At 40.9% G+C, this 20,835-nt stretch overlaps 1 protein-coding gene across 6 annotated transcripts in view; it reads left to right on the top strand.

Moving 5' to 3' along the window:
• The window catches only part of LOC126248748 (CLIP-associating protein 1-A), a 275,249-nt gene that overhangs the window by 174,920 nt on the left and 79,494 nt on the right, over positions 1 to 20,835 (top strand). For all 6 annotated transcript variants that reach the window (XM_049950080.1, XM_049950084.1, XM_049950085.1 and 3 more), the window contains one exon: positions 2,677 to 2,881. In XM_049950080.1, coding sequence (XP_049806037.1) covers positions 2,677 to 2,881 — 205 coding nt within the window. The remainder of the gene's footprint in view (positions 1 to 2,676; positions 2,882 to 20,835) is intronic.

Here is a 20,835-nt window from a genome sequence, read left to right on the forward strand (position 1 = left end):
TGGTTGTGTTGTCCTCATCATTTCATCATTCATGACTGGCTAGAGTGGACTGTGTAAGAATTCTGATTTTTTAATGGGGGCTGATGACCGCGCAGTTGAGTGCCCTGCAAAGCGATCACCACGACGACAACCACTACCACCACCACCACCTTTCCCACAAGAATTTTCTTGAAATGAAAACTTTTTAATTTCAACATTAATTTTGACAAAGTGAGACATGAGAATTAGGGTTACAAATATATAGTATTGGCAATTAAAATCTTATTCAATTTTACGAAAGAATATTCTGGAACGTGAAAGTCTTTATTATCAGCAACTATTCAAAGACATTAGTTTTGGAAAAAAATTGAGAAAAGGTGTTTTCAGTTGAGGTATGTCAAGGCTAATACGAATAACTTTCACCTGTGTAGAAATTTTAGGTAGTACATATTTTGTATGTATCATAACTTGGTCATATTTCTTTAAATAAACTTTTTTTAAATAAAATTAACTAGACTGTTACATTCAGGAGAATGGTAGCTAAATACTGAATAATATAATTTATTGACAGTTTGTGGAACATATTGATTAACCATTACAATTTAATACACAATAGAAAAAAAATTTAAAGTGTTGTTTGGATTATTAGTTCCTCCTTTTATTTTTAATTACTTACTTATTGTAAAATAAATGATGTGGTGACAAACTTTTATTACTCTATGTTAAGCATAACTGTTACACTTGACTATATCTCAGAAGAATCACTTTTATTAGTTAAAGCCCATGCTATCGAATAATTACTTATATGTGGTCACAATAGTTCAGATATAAACATGGGTATTGACTGAAAAAGTAATGGAAATTTACCTACCCCCATTTACATACATTTGTGTGTGCAGAATGAGCTGAGTTCCATTCTTCAATTGTCCTAAACCACATAAGACAAATGCTGGGATGGTTCCTTCAAAAGGACATGGCCAGTTTCATTTCCCTCTATACTCCATCTGATCTTGTGCTTTGTCTCTAATTGTCAACCCTAATCTTCCTTCCCTACTTCCCATATCTCATTACTCTTCCACCTTACCCTTTAGAGTTCATTCCTGTTAGTAGTGCTTGCATCCTCTGTGGCATGGAATGTCTCACAAAGAAATTTTTGAGCAGCTGAAGACTGTGTACCCTGTGAGTGGTTACACAGATACATATTCTTCTGCCCTACAACTTATAATGACAGTAGAACTAGAAGAACCTGAGAAGACCACAGCTAATGTGTGTCTTCCACATGATAGTGTATTATCTGGAAAAAATCAAATGAGTCCTGCAAAAACACCGAATTAAGCATTTTCTACAGACTATAAAGACACGACAGTTACGTGTGACCCTAATTACACACTTCCGAGCAACAAATACTTATTTCATCAATGATGAGTCATGCCAAAGTTTGTTGCTGTAAGACATCAGTGAATGAAAATAGGAAAAGTAAGTCAACTTTTTGACATTTTCAACCCAAAAATCTAAAAATTAATTAATTGTGACTGTGGTTTCAACTGTAACAAGGTCTGGGAACTCTCACTTTGCTGTAAAGAGCTACCGTTCAACAACAACAAAAGGACTTACGATGCAGCCAGGGTTTCAATGAAATACATTATGTATTGATAATTTTCCTGGCTGTAAAGCTTGGATGGTGCAGTAACCAGCATGCTAAAAACCATGGGAGACAAGTGGAAGGGGCCATGGATATAAAAGCTATGGTTAGTCTGTCAGCAGTCATTTCATCAGCATATTTGATGATGGGGCAGCTGAGTGTGTGCATGTGAATTATTCTTGCAAGTTTTACATTCATTGAGACTTTAGTTAAGGCACAAGTACATTTCTCTAGCTGATAAATGATAATGTAAAATTGTTCTTGTTATGTAGTCATCACTGTAGCCCACACTTTACAAGACGTATCTCTGATTGGATGACAAGCAGGAAACAGTATATGAAGTTATGAGGTGGTTGTGCAGTTTTCCAAGATAAATGGTCTACTCAATAACATTACCGAATTTCGTGCCGTGTTAGCTACAACAAAGCACCTTCAGAGTGAGTTTTCATTTAGGGAATAATTGTTAAATCATTTTTACAAACATGAAAACATATATTTGATCTAATATTTCCTAAACCAAATGAAATAGACTTTCATCAACATTCGTTGATCGATAAATACAGTTTATTTTCCATACAAAACATTGTCATGTAGTTGATGTTGAGGATAACATTTTACAAGTAAACATTACAGAATGGTATGTTGGACACTACAAGGCATCAAGAGTTGCAGTGTCTGGTGCACTTGCATGTAGACTTCTTTCTTATGAGACTCTACAGTAACAATCATAAAAAACCTAGATATTTAGTGATTGAGATATCAAGCTGTTAGAATGCAAGACATTGCAAGGATTTAGAAATTTATGACGCTTTTCATTTAAATAATTAAAAACCACAGTTTTGAGTGCCAAATGGATGTATTTGTTTAAATGAAAATGATGTTTTGTTAAATAAAACTCTGGTGCATATGTACCTTTCACGTTTTATTTAGTTCTGTGATGATGCTTATATTTTTCCCATATACTGATATAGTTTATGTCTTTTATTCTGTAAATTACTTGTAACATGATTGAAAGATGATCTTTTTCTTTATTATTGTTGTTATTTTGTTCATAGCTACAAGCCGCTCAGGGTCTCCGTCATCCAGACTAAGTTATGCTACCTTTTCAACTACAAACAGAGAAACAGGACATGAGGGTAGACAACGTAGACCATCCGGCATCCCTCTCTCGACAGGACCTAGTCGTGAAGCTAGCAGAGAGACTTCGCCAAGTCGTTACTCTTTAAATCTACTTGATCGCTCGTTTGGCTCAAAATTGAGGTATCATTGAATTTCTGTTATAAAAAATGTATATTGTTTTTCTGTACTTATCAGTGTGTTTATAAGTTAAGCAGTTATACACTCCTGGAAATTGAAATAAGAACACCGTGAATTCATTGTCCCAGGAAGGGGAAACTTTATTGACACATTCCTGGGGTCAGATACATCACATGATCACACTGACAGAACCACAGGCACATAGACACAGGCAACAGAGCATGCACAATGTCGGCACTAGTACAGTGTATATCCACCTTTCACAGCAATGCAGGCTGCTATTCTCCCATGGAGACGATCGTAGAGATGCTGGATGTAGTCCTGTGGAACGGCTTGCCATGCCATTTCCACCTGGCGCCTCAGTTGGACCAGCGTTCGTGCTGGACGTGCAGACCGCGTGAGACGACGCTTCATCCAGTCCCAAACATGCTCAATGGGGGACAGATCCGGAGATCTTGCTGGCCAGGGTAGTTGACTTACACCTTCTAGAGCACGTTGGGTGGCACGGGATACATGGCGGACGTGCATTGTCCTGTTGGAACAGCAAGTTCCCTTGCCGGTCTAGGAATGGTAGAACGATGGGTTCGATGACGGTTTGGATGTACCGTGCACTATTCAGTGTCCCCTCGACGATCACCAGTGGTGTACGGCCAGTGTAGGAGATCGCTCCCCACACCATGATGCCGGGTGTTGGCCCTGTGTGCCTCGGTCGTATGCAGTCCTGATTGTGGCGCTCACCTGCACGGTGCCAAACACGCATACGACCATCATTGGCACCAAGGCAGAAGCGACTCTCATCGCTGAAGACGACACGTCTCCATTCGTCCCTCCATTCACGCCTGTCGCGACACCACTGGAGGCGGGCTGCACGATGTTGGGGCGTGAGCGGAAGACGGCCTAACGGTGTGCGGGACCGTAGCCCAGCTTCATGGAGACGGTTGCGAATGGTCCTCGCCGATACCCCAGGAGCAACAGTGTCCCTAATTTGCTGGGAAGTGGCGGTGCGGTCCCCTACGGCACTGCGTAGGATTCTACGGTCTTGGCGTGCATCCGTGCGTCGCTGCGGTCCGGTCCCAGGTCGACGGGCACGTGCACCTTCCGCCGACCACTGGCGACAACATCGATGTACTGTGGAGACCTCACGCCCCACGTGTTGAGCAATTCGGCGGTACGTCCACCCGGCCTCCCACATGCCCACTATACGCCCTCGCTCAAAGTCCGTCAACTGCACATACGGTTCACGTCCACGCTGTCGCGGCATGCTACCAGTGTTAAAGACTGCGATGGAGCTCCGTATGCCACGGCAAACTGGCTGACACTGACGGCGGCGGTGCAGAAATGCTGCGCAGCTAGCGCCATTCGACGGCCAACACCGCGGTTCCTGGTGTGTCCGCTGTGCCGTGCGTGTGATCATTGCTTGTACAGCCCTCTCGCAGTGTCCGGAGCAAGTATGGTGGGTCTGACACACCGGTGTCAATGTGTTCTTTTTTCCATTTCCAGGAGTGTATAATTAGCATACTTGCCGTTACTCAAAATAGATCTTTAGTAACTCTTGATTTGTGTTAGCAACATGTTTTGTGCATTTGTGTGACCTCGTCTGCTCATCACTTAATAGAGACAGGCTTTCAAGCAATATGAACAGAAAAACAAGCTCCATATTGCGAAAACCAAGTCAGATAATGCAGTGGATAATACACTGTACTGTCTTTGTCCAGCCATCTAGATTTTAGTTTTCTGTGATTTCTCTAAATTGGTTCATGTGAAGCTCAGGCTAGCCCTGATTTAATTCAGCAATCTAATTTGAGCTATATCCTAAATCTGAAAATTTTATGTTCCTTCCAGTGAATCGGTCATGCTCTGTCTGCTTAATTTTCAACAGTAAAGCATAGTTTTTTGTGCTTGAGACAGTTTTGGGGGAAACTTAATTGTTTTCAGAGAAAGAAACAGCAGGTTCATTTCTTTTATTCTCTTGCCTGTGATTGTTATTGTTGTGTCAGTTTCGTAATGTCAAATCACTGAATACACTTGTTGAAATACCTTATACTTTTGTATGGAAGCCTGTTCTAGCCTTTTCCAAGAAAATTGTTCTTCAGCGATACATCCACGTTTCTAATGTTGTCTTCCAGTGATCATCTTGCTCTTTTCTCTCTTAGAGGGTCATGCCAATGTCTGGCCATCCTGAATTAGGTTTTCTGTGATTTCACTAAATCGCTTCAGGCAAATGCCGGTTCCTCTGACAAAGGGCACGGCCGATTTCCTTACTCATCTTTTCCTAATTGGAGCTTTGCCCCATCTCTAGTGAACTGATTGTTGATGGCGTGTTAAAACACTAATCTCCTCCTCCTCATCTCTCTTTGAATGCTACAAAGAAGTTTCTTGTACCATCCACTATTCGGTCACCTGACTAAGTGTCACACCCACTTCCATATCATTCCCACATTACCGCCATAATTACATATTGAACTCCAGTGTATATCGTGATACATTTGTTAGTTTTCCTGTCTCCCTTTTAATAATTCCTGTCTGCCTCCATAGCTCAGTGATTAGCACTTCCAGCTGCCATATGAAGTACCTGTGGTCAATTCCCAGTACCGCAGGGATTTTTCCTTATTTGTGGAACTAGAACGTAATGCACTCAGCCTCATGATGCCAGTTGAGGAGCTACTTGAGTGAGAAGCAGTGACTCCAAGGTTAAAGGCGGGTGTCTATTAGCAAGTAACTTATACAAATACTTGCTGAGGTGTTTACATTACAACAAAAACGTGCACAAGTTTGCTTTCGCAAGTCACTTGGGCAAGTTTATTTCAGGAACTTCCTGCAAGTACTTGCAGAAGTGTTTCCACATGAGTTTCATCAGGAGATAGCCAAGTGGGAATTTACAGTGTCATGTTTAAAAACCAGTGCAGCCACCATCATTGTTGCATTATTATTATTATTATTATTATTATTATTAGTATTATTATTGCTATTGCAGAAATATCATCAAGAAAAACAAAAAGCAGAGAAAGGGAAAAAAGTTTGGATACAGAGGTGTACATATTTAAATTATCAAGAAACACTATTGAATAAACAAGAATCAAAGAACTTCACTCAGATTAAAAACTATTTGAGAATTTTGTATGCAAGTTTAAAAAATATCTCGTCTATTGTACAATAACATATTCGAAAACAGGACACAAGAATGCTACAACTTGTATCACCAAGAGATCACCTTTTAATTAATCTTCAAATTTCATAAACAATATTTATTACTTTTATTACAAAAATAATAAATTCTAAAACAAGATACAAATATACTGCAGGTTATACAACCAAGAGATCGCTATTAATTGCTCTTCGATTTTTGCAAGCAGAATTTATTACAAACATTTTTGTTTACTGCAGAATTTAAAGATGACACTACTGTCATTCTACTTCCCCTTTTGGTGAAACAAATTAATCTGTATATTCATTTCACATTTTCTTGGCTGACTGTGGCCAGTTATTTATGTTTAGGGGTTGCACCATTCTCCTTTTGGACACCATGATTTTTGTACCTGGATTCAACACACAAAACTTCTGCAAGTTTGAGAAAAACTTCCAGCATTTGAAAAAAACTTTCAGCAGCCGGCAAGTTTGACAAGTATCTGCTATAAAGGGTTTCCACTAACTTGTGGAAGCTCTGCAAGTTGACAAAAGTAGCTTCTGCAAGAGACTAGTGTTATAACCTTTAATCACCAATAATTGCGTGGATATTCAAACACACTCACTTAGAAACAATAGCTGGTTACATGATAACAACTCAGTATCTCTTCTTCGACTGCCGTGCCGTGCCGTGACGTGCGGCCGGCACCGTTCGTAGCTAGGTGGCGCTCCCGCGCTCAGCCGAGTTGTGGAGCGCCTCTATCGCCGTTTGCGCGTACTGTCGTGGCGGCACTGTAAATGTCGTGGCACTGTCACAATACTTTCCCCCCTTACAAAAAAAAACTCACTTCCTTGGAGACATGGACAGTGCGGAGACATCCATTGCCTCTTGTGAGGCCCCGAGAAGCTCCCACGGAGAGACACGAGAGTATGGTCGAAAATGTCCAGGACGGAAGGACGTGCGTGGAACGTGCCTCCTGGACGAGATGATGGGTGAAAACTCCGGAGCAGCGTCCATAGGTGTCGTGGACCTGGGGGTGTGCTCCAGCGAAATGGGTCCCGGAGAAGGCGGCGTCGTGACTGGGGCTGGTTCCAGCGTACTCGGAAGCGGTAGCGACGTCGGCTGCAGCAACATATACGGTAGATCGGCAGCAACGACAGGACTGGCATCTCGGGCTGGTGGAGGCGAAGGAAGGGGCGGTGGCACCGGCGTGGCCACCACTCGTGGGCGCATCTGGTCGTAATGGTGAACAACCATGCCGTCGTCCGTACGTATTTCACAAAGTCGGCGGCCGCGAAGAGCCTTGACCACCCCTGGAATCCATTTAGGGCGAGATCCATACCCTCGTGCCCACACGTTGGCGCCCACCGAGTATTTTCCTGCACGAGGGGACACAGCACAAGGCCTGACAGGGTGAAGCAGGTGTAGTAGAGTGCGCGGTTGGCGGCCATGCAAGAGTTCAGCAGGGCTGCGATCACCCAGAGGCGTGAAGCGATAAGAACTCAGAAATTGCAGCAGAGCGTCATCTGTGGAAAAATCACTAAGGAAGTTTTTCATCTGGCTTTTGAAAGTGCGGACAAGGCGCTCGACCTCCCCATTCGATTGCGGATGGAGGGGTGGTGCTGTAACATGATGAATCCTTTGTCCAGTACAAAAATCATGGAAGGCCTGCGAAGAGAACTGAGGGCCATTGTCCGTGACGATCGTGGATGGAAGACCTTCTAGCACAAAGATTTTGGACAAAGCCAGCGTTGTCGCCGCAGTGGTGGGCGACGGACATCGAACAACAAACGGAAACTTCGAGAAGGCGTCAATCAACAGTAGCCAATAAGTACTGAGGAAGGGGCCGGCAAAGTCGGCGTGCACCCTTTCCCATGGCTGCGCCGGATCAGGCCACGGAGAGGGCATTGTACGAGGTGAAGCCAGTTGTGAAGCACACTGACCACACGCAGCAACCATGTGGGCGATGTCCGAATCAATACCGGGCCAATAAACGTGCCTGCAGGCCAGGGACTTAGTCCGAGAAATCCCCAATGGCCTTCATGCAACAGTTTGAGAACATCTTTGCGAATAGAGGCTGGCACCACGACCCGTGGAGATGCGCCATCCGTGGCCAGAAGAACAACACCATCACAAACAGACAGACGAAGGCGTAAGGCATGGTAGTTGCGAAGGGGATCCGATGCCCGGCCCTTGGTCCTGTCCGGCCAACCCCGTTGAACAAAACCGAACACCTGACGCAGGACCGGGTCCCGCGCAGTAGCCGACGCGACCTGTGAACCTGTAAGTGGAAAACCCTCGACCACACGACGTTCTTCCTCATCAATGTGGAAACAGAGTAGTTCATCACGATCAAAAACCGGGTCGGGGCCCATCAGCAATCGCGACAATCGTCAGCGTTGGCGTGCTGGGCCGTGGGGCTATAGTGAATCTCATAGTGAAAACGAGACAAGTATAAGGCCCAACGTTGCAGGCGGTGAGCTGCCTTATCCGGAAGCGACGCCGATGGGCTGAACAGAGAGACCAGCGGCTTGTGGTCGGTGATGAGGTGAAACTTAGAACCATACAAAAAAACGCTGAACTTTTTTTAGAGCATAAATGATAGCGAGCACCCCCTTTTTGATTTGAGAGTAACGCCGTTGCGCATCGTTGAGGGTCTTGGAAGCATAGGCGATGGGTCGTTTCGACCCATCCTCATACCGATGGGCGAGAACAGTCCCTAGGCCATACTGTGACGCGTCAGTCGCCAGAACAAAGTGCTGACCCGAACGGAATGTGGCAAGACAAGGCGCCGACTGCAAATGAGCCTTCAGGCGGACAAAAGCCTGCTCTCACTCGTCAGACCAACAGAAAGGGACGTTTTTGCGTAACAGCTGATGCAGAGGATGAGCTACCGCCGCCGCGGATGGAATGAATTTGCGATAATAAGCAATCTTGCCTAGAAACGCCTGAAGTTCATTGACCGTAGACGGCCGGGGTAGAGCATTAATGGCCGCAATGTTCTGACGTAGAGGACGTATAACCACACGGGACAAGTGGAAACCAAGATACACAATGGCCGGAATAGGGCGTGCCCGGAAAAACTTAGGGCGAGCTGTAGGTTTAAGAGTAATGTGGGCTTCAAAATCCTTGGCACGACCCAGACCAGCAGAGAACACGGACGAAAATTCAGAACACAGTCCCTCCAGCTGTTGATACGGAATATCCTCAGATATGAGGTGCACATCATCATCAATGGAGAACCCGAACAACTGGAAAGCATCATAACCGAACAGGTTTTCAGTGCCCGCATGATCCACCACATAAAACGTGAGGGGCCTAACAGCAGACTTGTAGGCAGTGGAAGCATCAAACTGGCCAATGATAGGAATTTTCTGTTTATTATAAGTTCTCAGATTTCGCGTAACTGGAGACAAGGGAGTGGAGCCCAACTCCAAATACGTGCGAAAATTAATGAGAGTTACTGCAGAGCCAGTGTTCACTTGCATGCGATGGTCTTTATCCAGAACACGAACAGTAACAAACAACTTATTTGTTTGAGAAAGCACACAGTTAACATCCGTGTCCGATGCCTCGTCCTCGTCAACAGGAACTTTGGGGACTGACACACAGAAGCAGTGTGGCCTTTTTTCCTACAGGAATTACATGTGGCCCAACGTTTTGGACTGCTGTACGAAACAACGTGGACAAGAAGGAAGTGCGGAACGAACCTGCTGCTGTGGTTGCTGTTTTCGCTTGCACTGTAAATGTCGTGGCACTGTCACAACAACTAGCATTTAAGTTAACTTGACAGTGAACACACAACTTAAGAACACTAACAACAGCCAGAGATCAGTGCTGATGCTATGCACCTCCATCACGCATCTGAATGATGCCATTGGCAGAGGATGGTATGGCAGTCAGTCAGTCCCAATTGGCCTGTGTGGGTGGGAGCACAGACCTTTGCTTGTTTAATAATTTGTAACTAGCACCTCCCAATTGCTTGCTGTCCACCCTTCAGTTTTAGGGTTGTTTAGTCAATTAAAAAAAATCCATGTTTTGCTGTTATAAGTTGAAGCTACTAATACAGACAAATAGTTAATTTTTGTTTCCTTGGACACCAGATGTTTTGCTTTGAAAGTTATAGTTAGACAAAACACTCCAGATTGTCTTTGCTCTTCTGCTCAGATGTTTTCTGCTCATGCAGTCCTTGTCTTGAACTGCCCTCAACTTAAAAACTTACCAACTGTTTTTCAACTTCATTTGTACAGTTCCTTTTTTGGTGTGTTCTTTGTACATTATTTTAGTGTCATTACACTGTTCTACAAAAAATACTTTTTTTCTATTTCTGAAAAAATACATTGTGATCCTAGTTGTACTTTGAGTGTTGAATTCAAAACTTTTTTTAGTTTTTTCTGTCAGGTATAGTTTCACAATTTCATTTCTCTTTTCTGTTTCTGATATAGTGCAGCAAACATGAGGAGAAATTCGATAAACAAATTCACGTTTTATATATAAGCTCATCACATTAATGGAGGGTGAGATCTAACATATAACACTGTAATCTTTGTGTATAAGCTTTGTAGCATTTATTTGACATGAGAAATTACAGAAAATTGACAAAAAAAAAAATCCATTGTATTGTAATGCACATCAATTTTTTCTCTTGTATTGTGAATCTTTCTTCTCTCGAATGATATTCTAGCAATAATCTCCTATCATAGATGGTACCCACTTCCCTTCATAATGCCTTTCTATAGTAGAAAAGTCTTCATGGAATCTTTTGCCATGTTCATCTGATACACCACTACAACTGAAACTTCCTGGCAGATTAAATAGTGTGCCGGATCGAGACTCGAACTCGGGACCTTTGCCTTTTCATATCAGCGCACACTCCGCTGCAGAGTGAAAATCTCATTCTGGATAACAACTCTCTGTGAAGCAGTTCAGATGAGAGACCATCATATCTACCTTCATAGACATATTGCACCACAGATCTTAATATGTTTTGATCATGTCGTTTACCATTGCTTTGTAGTTAGTAGCTCTTCTTCCAAGGAATTTTTCTGACACCATCTCGAAACAGTCCCATGCTGTCTATTCTCTGTCAGTTAAATGTGCTTCAAAATTTGCATCTTTCTGCAGCTCCTTGATTTGTGGGGCTGCAAATACACCTTTGCAGCTGAAAAATGCTGGTAGCTAGATATGCAAACCCACTACCTGTTGGATTCATGGCCTTTACGAATTGTTTCATTAGGCCAAGTTTGATGTGAAGCAGTGGAAATAGTATATCTTCAGGAGCTACCAGACTTTAATGTTGTACATTCTTTTCGCCCACTTTCCATCTTCGCCTAGGCCATTTCTTTTTCACATAGTGAGAATTTCTACCTCGACTATCCCACTCGCATATATTTGCCAGTTGTATTCATTGCATTGTAATGAATTTAGCATCCTTTGTACGAATTCGTAATTCTCTTTGGTCAAGTTGGTGTAAGCTACTTGTGTAGAAGATATTTTATTTCCGTAATGGAGCAGAACACCCTCGAGACTTGTTTCAACACATCTGTGAAAAGTCTCCACTCTTGTGAAATATAGGTGAAATTCAGCACTTTCGCTAGGCGAGCAATGTCATTGCAAAATGTCAGTGCTCCGTTAGTTGCAAAATAGGAAATAAAGGCATGTTCTCTGTGCCTGAACACACTGATTTTAGTACTTTGGTGGAGTAGATTGTACTCTTTTAATCTTGAACCAAGCAGCTGTGCCTTTTGTTTACTTAGTCCTAGATCACGTACTAAATCATTTAAATCTGCTTATGTTAAAAAATGTGGTGATGACTCACTTGTGCAGTGATATAAAGGATCATCTGCGATTTCTTCAGTACTACTAACTTCACTGTCACTCCGAATTTGACCTGAAGCTCTTGAAGGTACTGGAAGGCTGTCAGTGTGCTACACTGGCATTCTTGCTGAAGGCAGATCTGGGTAAACAATGTGCCCCTTCAATTTTTAGTTTGTAAAACCCCGAATTTTTGTTGGACAGAAATAACAATCAGTAACGCTGTCCTTGGCTCTCTCCACACCATGGGCACAGCGAACAGTGCCAAATTCTCTTTACCTTTCCACCACTGAATTAGTTTGCAATAACATGTAGCACAACAGAAATGTGGTGCCCATTCTTTATCTTGGTCTCCTACCTCTATTAAAGTAATGTTTATATGGTTTCTTTATGACTGTTGAAATTTTTTCCTATTTCTGACAAAGGTGAACTTCCCTCAGATATAGCAGAAGTTATCTGGCCTATATCGACATCCACATTTCTGAAAATTTAAAAATACCTCTTCAGCAGTACACCTGTAATACATTAATACTAGAGAACTAGAGAAATGCTGATATGTAAAAACAGTCAGTCAGTCTACCTTCAGCACCAGGCTACATCAATTTAAACACAGGAAGTTCAACTTCGCTCAGAAATATGACAGAGATGGTTACTTGGCACCCAAAACACTCACTCATTAAGATTGACACAAATTACAGCTCACACCACTGTTGTAAACTCAATGCAACTGCCTCTGGGAAGCGTGAAAGTTTACTGCCAAGGCAGCAACTGTCTGTCATCGGTCAAGTTAATGAGCTATTGCAGGTGGTCTTAATTGCATAGGTGTGGCGGGGGATAACACGTTGACTTCTTATTCTTCCCACCTGCTGTTGAATAAGAAATTGTCACGTTCCATCTCTACTGGATGCAAAAGTATACCTGACAACAATATTTTGTTTACATATTTGAATTTCCCATGGTAAACTGGTTTAGGAGCACACACTTTAATATCAAAAATAGAACCCTTGTGAAATAGTGTTATAGATGATTTTAAGTCCTAGTTTCAAAATTGCTTTATTACATTTTCCTACTTGCTGTGGAAGTTTATCCACACTAGAGGTAAACAGTACATTACAAATTCCAGACATATTTTTGATAGGGGTAAGTGACTTTGATGACTGTGCACTAGGGAATGGCCCTATGATGGTACTGAAACATGTTCATTTGACAAAATAAAAGTGCAGCTATAGCAGTGCAACTAAAGCGGATTTTTAAAAAATCAATCAGTATGGTGTTATCAGTTAAATGGAGGTTTTCCAGATAACATTCCATTAACATGTATTCACATCTTTGTTTTTGCATGGGGCTACTGAGAATAATGTTAGTGTCATGGAATCTGCTTTTCCAACTTCCCTTTCGTTTTGAATTTCTGATTATCCTGGTAAAGTTTAATGGAGTTGTAGCATTGGCATATAACAATTATAGAACAATGTGTGTGTTATATCATGCATCCAAATTACTCATTAATGTAGTTAGAGCACGATAAAAGGAAAAGGAGATCAGTATTTGAAGAAGTCTAATTTGGATTTAGAGAAGGCAGAGGAACAAGGGAAGCAATTTTGGCCATGTGCATGCTATTGGAGAGAAGGATGGGTATGAATAGAACAACATTCCTTACAATGGTAAGTCCCGGTTGGAATGTCAATGGTGTTATGAAAAGTATAGATTGCTACTCACTGTGAAGGTGATATGTTGAATTGCAAACAGGCACAACAAAAAGACTGTTACACACTTAGCGGTTGGCCAAAGCCTTCTTTAGCAAAGAAAGGAAAACACACACATTCACACATAAACCAGGTACACCTCATGCACACATTTGGCAATTCTGGCCAGACTACCTTACTTTTATTTACTTAGAAAATGCTTTTGACAATGTGAACTAGAAGCCACTCTTTACAGTTATGACAAAAATAGAACTTGACTGGAATGCTAGAAGAATAATCAACTGCATCAGAACCAAAGCACAAAAAGTAAACATCAGGAAGGTAGGGGAAGAGTTCAGGATTAGAAAAGGAATTAGATGAGTATGTCCCCTATCCTCATACTTATTTATTATGTTTGAGGAAAAAGTTATTCATATCAAGAAGGAGAAGACAAAGGTGAAAGGATACATTGGATCAGATTTGTTGAATATATCATGACAGCTGCAGACTCTGAAAAAAAAATTGAATAGAATGCTGCAAGTCCACTCAGGCACACTTAAACTGTGGAAATTAAAAGTGAACCAATTTAAAACAAAAGTAATGCTAGTGCAGAAAAAGTACAGGAGGAACTAGGACCGATGTAAATATTGGTGACGTCAAAATTGATTAGGTGAAACAATTTTGTCGTCTTCATAGTATGATTGCAGAGGACAATAGATGTTTAATGGCAGTGAAGAGAAGGATTGCATTGGCAAAACAGCCATTTATGACTAAGAAAAACATTTGAACCAGAAAAAATATGAATGTAAATGGCAGAAAATCCATTGCAAAATTATTTTAGAGAGTACTCAGCTTTATGGAAGTGAAAGTTGGACTCTGGATAAACTGGAAAGGAAGCTGCTGAAATGTGGATATGGCAGAAAAGGCTACAACAATTGGACAGAAAGGAAAACCAACCAGGAAGTATTAAAGGAAGCAAATGAAGAGGGAAGATTACTAAAGAAAATGTAGAAAAGAAAATTTATTGGATATGCCATCGGACACAAAATCTTCATAATTAATATTCTTGAGGGGAAGGGGCTGGGACAAGGAAGAGAATGGCCTAGTATGAAGTACAATGAAATCCCACTTTTCAAGGGACTTCAAAAAAATTATGTAAAATACGGGAAAGTGCAAAATGTGGGAAATAATTTTTAAGCTGTAAAAGTTACATATAGGATACCCCCTCCTGAATCTTCATGCTTTATATATATGAAGGGGTCGGAGAGATATAGTCATAAGCCACATCGAACTAGTTTTGAGATACAGCGAGTTTAAAGTTCCACGAAGGTCTGAAAATATTTAATACAAACTAGAAACCTTATTTCTACTGCAAATACTTGCTTAATACTTGCGAAGCATGTTGTTAAATAGTCAACTCCCTGCATGCTATAAAATATTAATTTTAGAATGATTATAATTAAGATGTAGTCAACGGTGGCTTATGACTATATCTCCCAAAAAAATTGTTTAAAACATAAAGTATGAATTTGTAAGGATTTATTTTAACTACTCTTACACAGCAAGCAGAATATATAATTTTTACACATTAATATACACATATCAGGTATCTGAGATGTATAAATTACTTTTTCATTGATACAGTTACATTAAGGAAGTTCCTCTACCTCATCATTGTACACGTTATTTCCAGTACATGAGCGAAAGAAATCTTGATTTGCTGTATGGCATAAGAGACAGTACTCCAATTTTTTTCTGGTTAATTGGTAGTGGCTTTCTGTACTTTATTGACAGCTGATATGGATTTGGTTCAACTAGCCCTCCTTTCTTTTTGACACGAATATCCACTGACATGAAAGCTCCTATGCCTGAATAAGAATGCTTTACACTTAGCTTGAAGGGATCTTCAGACTCAAACTTCACTGAAATGGTGGGGATCTCCAGACGTGGATTCTGTACGTTTTGAGATCAATGTCTTCAGGCTTTCCATACTTCTTAAGTCTTCTCTTTCCATTTTAGTTACAATGAAATGTTTTGGACTCGCAGATTTTATTACTTCTGGCCATTCATCTGGAGTGTACACTATTGGACGTCTCGTTCTTGCATACCGTTCAATGCGACCAAAATCACGATCGCATGGTAGCATGGTGTGACCTACCACAGGGAAGATGCTGGACAGAATCAAATCTTTTGGTAGCAACAAGGGACCTTTCCAAACCAATAATAGTCCAATTTTTTGCCTGACCCTTGCAGTTGTCTGTGCTTATGTGGAGATGTTTTGTCTGAGGATTAGTTATCTCCAAGTACTTCAATAAGCAGCTCCCAACCTCATCTGAACCCCTTCCTCCATCTTTCTCGCTCCACAGAAACATATAACCCTTATTTGATCCACAGTCGTGGATACCATAGTTGTATGTCCATATTTTCCTCTTGTAAAATGCTGGACCAACTGTTACTTTAGGTGTGGGGAACGTTTGCTGCATGTCCATTGCTATCACATGATGCTCTTTCGAATTTTCTTTAGCCAGAGCAGTTAAAGATGCAATCATATTTTGTCCCCTGTCAGCCTTTTTGAGATGCAGTTCATATTGTTGTTTCTTTTTTGTGATTTCTTCTGCACATAATTCTGGGTTATTTATTGCAATTAGAAATCCATCACATTTTGAACAGGTGTCACTTTTTGGTAGTTTGAAGCCTATGTTAAATTCAGATACGAAAATTTCTCTGAATTTACTTTCAGATACTGCAGGAATCTCCTTTTCCTTGCAGTATTCTGAGTATTTGTCTCCAAATAAAATACACTTTATTTGGGTTCTGTTGCCTACTGTAGTGACTGTTATACTTCGGTATGACGTTGAGAAATTCTCTAACACTTTGTACAGCTTCGTCTTGCAATTTATGTGGGTAGTTTCCATGTTTTCCTGAAAGAAAAAAAAGATGAGCTTATATCCTCTTCCTAATAGAAATATTTGTATAGTACTCAGTTTGCGTACATCCCTAACTTACAGCACAGAGTAACATACAAACCTCTTCCATCTTCTTTTGCCTCTGCAAATCCATGCCTTATTTGATGTTGCAATTCCTTCCTAACTCTTCGTGCATGTATCTGTAAGCCATGAACCCGTAGGAAAGCTTCCTTGTAGATCATGACTTCTGTTCCGCATACCCTCACATTGTAAGAAAATGTAACATTCCTGGATGGTATTTTCTTGGAAGTCTTTTTTGGATAGCTTTGAAAGAAATTATGACAAATATAACAAAATGAAATAAACATACAAAATATTAAACCATTTGTATTTAAATAGTGAACAAAGCTGCGCTTTTTCGGTTCCATTTTCATACAGCTCATCAGGTAAGTATTCTGGGCATTAATGTTTCCTATGTCCCAAAATGAATGAAAAATGTTTTCTTCCTCTCCAAGCAGTTTTGTGAAGCATTTATTTAAACTAGTACAGGGACTTTCTATAGTAGCAGCCTGAACAGCCTTGTGGGTTTTTAAAGAATTATACTGCTGACCAATATTTCGTCGACTTTTTGCTTTATTTTTCTTCCACTGGTCAATATTTCGCTTTCTTTTCCGTGAAGGCTTTGATTTTTCGGGTGATTCTTCATTTATTCTACTTATTTCAAGCTGTAATATGAAGAGCAAAGTAGTCTAAGAGTTTGCGTGAGATATAGTCATAAGCCACACAAAACATTAAATTTCGCTAAGGTCACATTAATGAGAAAATATTTTTTACACATCTTTTGCCTTTGAAACTACATTATTGCACCATTAAGTAGTAATATAAACGTGCCCATCAAGTTTCATCATTAACACACAGGATGGCTGTCAAATGGGTAGGCAATGTTGAGAGAAACAAAGTCACAAGCCACAGAAAATTAATCACCAGAAATAAACCGTTTTATATACTTACCGAAACATCATCTGAGCTGGAACTGCTGGTCGATGGATGCCAAGATTCATCACTGTTAGGATCCAAAGGGTAAAGCTCTTCACTTCCACTACTGTATGTGTCAAATATGCGTTGAAGACCCGAAGACGCTTCAGACGTTCCTGACCCACCTGTCATTTTGCCGTGGCTTGTGACTATGTATCTTCTGAAACTACCACCAGATGGCACAGCATAGAACTGCACACCGTCGTAGCTTGCCATCTGTTGCAGTAACACAGACCTTTTTCAACACATTGTGAAGAAGACATTGTTAAGAATGCCGCAACATGAAAAACTCAATTTCGTGAAAGTTGTGGCTTATGACTATATCTCTCCGAGCCCTTCATATCTATATAATAGTCATCAATATGCTTCTCAGGGACTTTTTATTATCTAATAAAAATTTACTGTTGTTGTTGTTGTGGTCTTCAGTCCTGAGACTGGTTTGATGCAGCTCTCCGCGCTACTCTATCCTGTGCAAGCTTCTTCATCTCCCAGTACCTACTGCAACCTACATCCTTCTGAATCTGCTTAGCGTATTCATCTCTTGGTCTCCCTCTACGATTTTTACCCTTCACGCTGCCCTCCAATGCTAAATTTGTGTTCCCTTGATGCCTCAAAACATGTCCTACCAACCAATCCCTTCTTCTAGTCAAGTTGTGGCACAAACTTCTCTTCTCCCCAATCCTATTCAATACCTCCTCATTAGTTACGTGATCTACCCACCTTATCTTCAGCATTCTTCTGTAGCACCACATTTCGAAAGCTTCTATTCTCTTCTTGTCCAAACTAGATATTGTCCATGTTTCACTTCCATACATGGCTACACTCCACACAAATACTTTCAGAAACGACTTCCTGACACTTAAATCTATACTCGATGTAACAAATTTCTCTTCTTGAGAAACGCTTTCCTTGCCATTGCCAGCCTACATTTTATATCCTCTCTACTTCGACCATCATCAGTTATTTTGCTCCCCAAATAGCAAACCTCCTTTACTACCTTAAGTGTCTCATTTCCTAATCTAATTCCCTCAGCATCACCCGACTTAATTCGACTACATTCCATTATCCTCGTTTTGCTTTTGTTGATGTTCATCTTATATCCTCCTTTCAAGACACTGTCCATTCCGTTCAACTGCTCTTCCAAGTCCTTTGCTGTCTCTGACAGAATCACAATGTCATCGGCGAACCTCAAAGTTTTTACTTCTTCTCCATGAATTTTAATACCTACTCCGAATTTTTCATTTGTTTCCTTTACTGCTTGCTCAATATACAGATTGAATAACATCGGGGAGAGGCTACAACCCTGTCTCACTCCTTTCCCAACCACTGCTTCTCTTTCATGCCCCTCAACTCTTATAACTGCCATCTGCTTTCTGTACAAATTGTAAATAGCCTTTCGCTCCCTGTATTTTACCCCTGCCACCTTCAGAATTTGAAAGAGAGTATTCCAGTTAACATTGTCAAAAGCTTTCTCTAAGTCTACAGATGCTAGAAACGTAGGTTTGCCTTTTCTTAATCTTTCTTCTGAGGTAAGTCGTAAGGTCAGTATTGCCTCACGTGTTCCAACATTTCTATGGAATCCAAACTGATCTTCCCCGAGGTCCGCTTCTACCAGTTTTTCCATTTGTCTGTAAAGAATTCGCGTTAGTATTTTGCAGCTGTGACTTATTAAACTGATAGTTCGGTAATTTTCACATCTGTCAACACCTGCTTTCTTTGGGATTGGAATTATTATATTCTTCTTGAAGGCTGTGGGTATTGCGCCTGTCTCATACATCTTGCTCACCAGATGGTAGAGTTTTGTCATGACTGGCTCTCCCAAGCCATCAGTAGTTTTAATGGAATGTTGTCTACTCCCGGGGCCTTGTTTCGACTCAGGTCTTTCAGTGCTCTGTCAAACTCTTGACGCAGTATCTTATCTCCCATTTCGTCTACATCTACATCCTCTTCCATTTCCATAATATTGTCCTCAAGTACATCGCCCTTGTATAAACCCTCTATATACTCCTTCCACCTTTCTGCCTTCCCTTCTTTGCTTAGAACTGGGTTGCCATCTGAGCTCTTGATATTCATACAAGTGGTTCTCTTCTCTCCAAAGGTCTCTTTGATTTTCCTGTAGGCAGTATCTATCTTACCCCTAGTGAGACAAGCCTCTACATCCTTACATTTGTCCTCTAGACATCCCTGCTTAGCCATTTTGCACTTCCTGTTGATATCATTTTTGAGACCTTTGTATTCCTTTTTGCCTACTTCATTTACTGCATTTTTATATTTTCTCCTTTCATCAATTAAATTCAATATTTCTTCTGTTATCCAAGGATTTCTATTAGCCCTCGTCTTTTTACCTACTTGATCGTCTGCTGCCTTCACTACTTCATTCCTCAGAGCTACCCATTCTTCTTCTACTGTATTTCTTTCCCCCATTCCTGTCAATTGTTCCCTTATGCTCTCCCTGAAACTCTGTACAACCTCTGGATCTTTCAGTTTATCCAGGTCCCATCTCCTTAAATTCCCACCTTTTTGCAGTTTCTTCAGGTTCAATCTGCAGTTCATAACCAATAGATTGTGGTCAGAATCCACATCTGCCCCTGGAAATGTCTTACAATTTAAAACCTGGTTCCTAAATCTCTGTCTTACCATTATATAATCGATCTGATACCTTTTAGTATCTCCAGGGTTCTTCCATGTATACAATCTTCTTTCATGATTCTTAAACCAAGTGTTAGCTATGATTAAGTTATGCTCTGTGCAAAATTCTACCAGACGGCTTCCTCTTTCATTTCTTAGCCCCAATCCATATTCACCTACTATGTTTTCTTCTCTCCCTTTTCCTACACTCGAATTCCAGTCACCAATGATTATTAAATTTTCGTCTCCCTTCACTATCTGAATAATTTCTTTTATTTCATCATACATTTCTTCAATTTCTTCGTCATCTGCAGAGCTAGTTGGCATATAAACTTGTACTACTGTAGTAAGTGTGGGCTTCGTATCTATCTTGGCCACAATAATGCGTTCACTATGCTGTTTGTAATAGCTTACCCGCATTCCTATTTTCCTATTCATTATTAAACCTACTCCTGCATTACCCCTATTTGACTTTGTGTTGATAACCCTGTAGTCACCTGACCAGAAGTCTTGTTCCTCCTGCCACCGAACTTCACTAATTCCCACTATATCTAACTTTAACCTATCCATTTCCCTTTTTAAATTTTCTAACCTACCTGCCCGATTAAGGGATCTGACATTCCACGCTCCGATATGTAGAACGCCAGTTTTCTTTCTCCTGATAACGACGTCCTCTTGAGTAGTCCCCGCCCGGAGATCCGAATGGGGGACTATTTTACCTCCGGAATATTTTACCCAAGAGGACGCCATCATCATTTAATCATACAG

The sequence above is a fragment of the Schistocerca nitens genome, chromosome 3, assembly GCF_023898315.1.
Source record: "Schistocerca nitens isolate TAMUIC-IGC-003100 chromosome 3, iqSchNite1.1, whole genome shotgun sequence".
In the NCBI taxonomy this organism is placed as follows: domain Eukaryota; kingdom Metazoa; phylum Arthropoda; class Insecta; order Orthoptera; family Acrididae; genus Schistocerca; species Schistocerca nitens.